General features: G+C 35.9%; 1 protein-coding gene across 1 annotated transcript; it reads left to right on the forward strand.

Moving 5' to 3' along the window:
* Positions 1–1,932: 1,932 nt before the first annotated feature.
* On the forward strand, positions 1,933–2,314 carry CUNH3orf35 (chromosome unknown C3orf35 homolog). The gene is given in 2 exon segments (XM_003804101.2): positions 1,933–2,133; positions 2,135–2,314. Coding segments are annotated over 2 exon segments (381 nt in total).
* Positions 2,315–3,834: the final 1,520 nt, after the last annotated feature.

Here is a 3,834-nt window from a genome sequence, read left to right on the forward strand (position 1 = left end):
TGAGAAATGTCTATTCAGATCTTTTGCTGTTTTAAAAATCAAATTATTATTATTGCTGCTATTGAGTTGTTGAGCTCCTTATGTATTCTGGTTATTAATCTCTTGTCAGATGTGTAGTTTACAAATATTTTCTCTCATTCTGTGGCTTGTCTCTTTACTTTATTCTTTTCTTTGCTGAACAGAAGCTTTTTGGCTCGATGTAATTCCATTTATCTCTCTTTGCTATGTTCCTTGTGCTTTTGAAGTCTTAACATAAAAATCTTTGCCCAGATCAATGTCCTGAAGCATTTCCCCCAGTGTTTTCTCCTAGTAGTTTCATAGTTTTAGGTCTTAGATTTAAGTCTTTAATCTATTTTGATTTTCTTTTTGATATGATGAGAGATAGGGATCTAGTTTCATTATTGTACAAATAATTATCCATTTATTGAAGCATTTATTGAAGATATTATCCTTTTTCCATTGTGTGTTGGGAAAGAAAGACCAAGGAAGAAAGTAAAATCAACAAAAGATGCATGGACAAGGTCATTACTGCTGTGGACAACCCTTTGGAGTTCCTCTGAGAAGCCTTGCTGAACTGGTCTCAGAAATTTCCTATCTGGGAATAAGAAAATGAGAATTATCTTCAACTCCTGTGCATTGTTGGCTGTGTGTGTCTCTGGGGGCATTAAACCTCTGCCATATCCAAGCTGCCTGTGTATAGGCTGAGCAATCTTCCTCAGTCCCAGAGAAAGCCTTTGGTGGAGAAGCAGAGAGATACAGCTCTTGTGCATGGGAACTGTCCAACACAACACACTTGCAGGTGGGTCAAAGGAACATGCAGTGGCATGTGTCAACAGAATCTGCCTTAGGGATTTTCCTTTTTTATTCTATGGTATATCCCCAGACTCTAAACAGCATTCAGCCTCTTTTTATAATAAATGAATGAATGAAAAAAATAAATGAATGAATACAATAGGCATTTGTAGGATCCATTTTCTCTTTTATAATCAACCTTATCCCTTTTTACCTCTAGGAAACCACCTCTCCCTGTTTCTCAGCCTGGGGCTTTGGTTGGGATTCATTGCCATCCCTAGTTCCTGGATGTGGGCTACTCCCTGTCCCCCATGCCAAAAGCTTAATATAATCAACTTCTCTTTCTTCCTCCTCCCTCACAGTGATCTGTTCAGGGATGGACACAAGACCCATTTGAGACCAATAAAAGTGAATTCTAGGCTTTGTTCTTTATTTTCCTGTAAGGATGTGAGGTCTGACATAGCCATTGAAATCCTGCCACCATATGAAAATCCTGAAACTTCTGGGCTGACTCTATGAAGCCCAAAGAGAAAGCCAATAGGAAAGCAGAAAGGAGAAGAGGAGAGTTTTCTTGTTTGGAGACATCTTTTGGAGCTTCTGGAGCAAGTCTCCTTTGAAGCCAGAACTAACATATCAAAAAAATTCCTTTGTGTTGTAAGCAAGTTTGAGGAAAATTTTCTGTCACTTAAGGCTGAAAGAGTCCTTGCTTATTCAATATCGAACTCACAGGATTATTGTAAGGTTTAGATAAAATAGCACTTGGTGAAGCAAATAATCCTCAATGAATGGTAACCAGTATTGTTGTTATTATGTATTTATTTTTACAGCATTATGTGACCTTTTTAGTCTACATATCAACATCAGCATGTTTCTGTTATTCTTTTCCATGTTATTCAATTTCTACCCCTAAAAGGGAGATGCTGAAGGTACTGCCCAGCCCCAGGCTCCCAGCCACCACCCTGAGCCTTGGATCCTCTTTGCACAGCCACAGCTGGCAAACGACACAGGCCCCACTTGGTGCGGTTCTAACTCCTCTGACATCTCATTTTCATTTTTTGGCAATATTTGTCTGCATCAAGCTTACACATAAACGTTTTCAGCAAAGTACTCCAAATGCCCTTTTCAGAAATCTGAATCCACATGAAAACAATGGCAACAAGAAAAAGGTGTAAACTTTCCAGAACAGGCCCAGATTTTGAAAATGTGATAAAGAGGTTATTGTGTGCTCGAACTTTTCGCACAAGAATTGGAGGAGATTTAACACAAGAAATAATAAACAGAGGAAGGCTGGCTAATGCAGAGCAGATGGGCCTGCAGGGCAGTGCTAAGCATTTCAACATCTTTCCCCTTGGACCTTTGGACTCAAGATGACTGAATGCTGGTGTCTTTAGCTAAAAATAAAGTTAATGCCATTGGGGAAATCATAAATATGGCTTGTTTGGTTTGGGGGGTGATTGGTAGACAAAAATGTTTAAGAACCTACTATGTGGCAGGGATTTGGCATTTACTAATTTCATCCTGACCACAACTCCATTTTAAATACAAGAAAAGCAAGACTCTGTAAAGGTCCATCACTTGTTGTAGGGCACATAGCCAGTTTGAGACTGGAGCCAGGGTCAATTCTAGGTCTGTCTCATAGCTTCTGTCATGCTTCTGCAAACTGGGGCAACAGGTGAGCAGGGAGAAAGAGTCATGGTCAAATAAATTTTAGGAACATATTATAAATACATATGTGTGTGTGTGTGCACACACACATATATATACACAAATATGTATATGTGTATATATATATACATATATATACACTTACACAGTAACAGGCTTATGAAGGCATAATTGATATACAGTAAACTGTATATATTTAAAGAATATAACTTGTTACATTTTGATGTATGTCTATACCTGGAAACCATCACCACATTTCCAGATGGTAGGCGTATCCAACACTCCCAAAAGTTTCCTCGTGGCCTTTTATAATTCCTTCTTCTAATCCCTCCTGGCCTTCCCACTCCTGATCTCAGATAACCACTGATCTGCTTTCTGTCACTATAGATTAGTTGCACAGAGTTTAATATGAACGTAATCATACAATGTGTACTATTCTTTTGTCTTCCTTCACTCAGCATAATTATTTTGAGATCCATTCATGTTTTTCATGTTTATTTCTTTATATTGCTGAGTAGTGTTACATTGTATGAACATGTATAGTTGGATGGTTTCCAATTTGGGGCTATTACAAATAAAGTTGCTATGAATATTTGTGGACAAGACTTTGCATAGCACATATGTTCTTTTCTTTTAGATAAATATCAAATACTTGAATAACTAAATCATATCATAGGTATATGTTTAACTTTTAAAATTAAAAAGATTTTATATGTTTAAATTTTAAAAAAATTGTTAAGCTGCTTTCCAAAGTGGCTGCAGTGTCTGAGAATTCCAGTTCCCCCACATTTTCACCAGTACTTGGTATAGTCAGTCTTTTAAATTTTTGCCTTACTAATAGATGTGATGTGGTATCAAATCTCTTATGGTTTTTATTGTTTTTCTCTAATAACTAATAATATGGAATATGTTTTCACGTGCTTGTTTGTCATCTGTACATTTTCCCTAGTTAAATATTTGTTCATATCTTTTGTATATTTCTAATTATGATTTTTTTCTTATCATTGAGTTTTGAGAGTTCTTTATATATTCTGGATACAAGACTTTTGATAGATATAAGTTTTGCAAACATTCTTCAAGGCAGGGCTCATATTTTCATTCTCCTAACAATATCTTTTGAAGGGAAGAAGTTTTAAATTCTGAAGTTCAATTTACATTCTGCATCTCTTAACATCTGTTTTACATTTAAAAAAATCTTAGTTACATTCTGGAAAATTTTCTTGGCATGATTTTATAACTCACAAATTTGCTCTTTTTTGGCAGTTCATTCTACTACTCAGCCTGTATGTTGATTTTTTTCAACTACCAAATTTTAAATTAACTTTTGAAATAAAAATAATTCATAATATTTGCAACATGGCAATCTTGTATCTCCCT

The sequence above is a fragment of the Otolemur garnettii genome, unplaced genomic scaffold (genome assembly GCF_000181295.1).
Source record: "Otolemur garnettii isolate 467f Iridium unplaced genomic scaffold, OtoGar3 scaffold00002, whole genome shotgun sequence".
NCBI classification, from domain to species: Eukaryota; Metazoa; Chordata; class Mammalia; order Primates; family Galagidae; genus Otolemur; species Otolemur garnettii.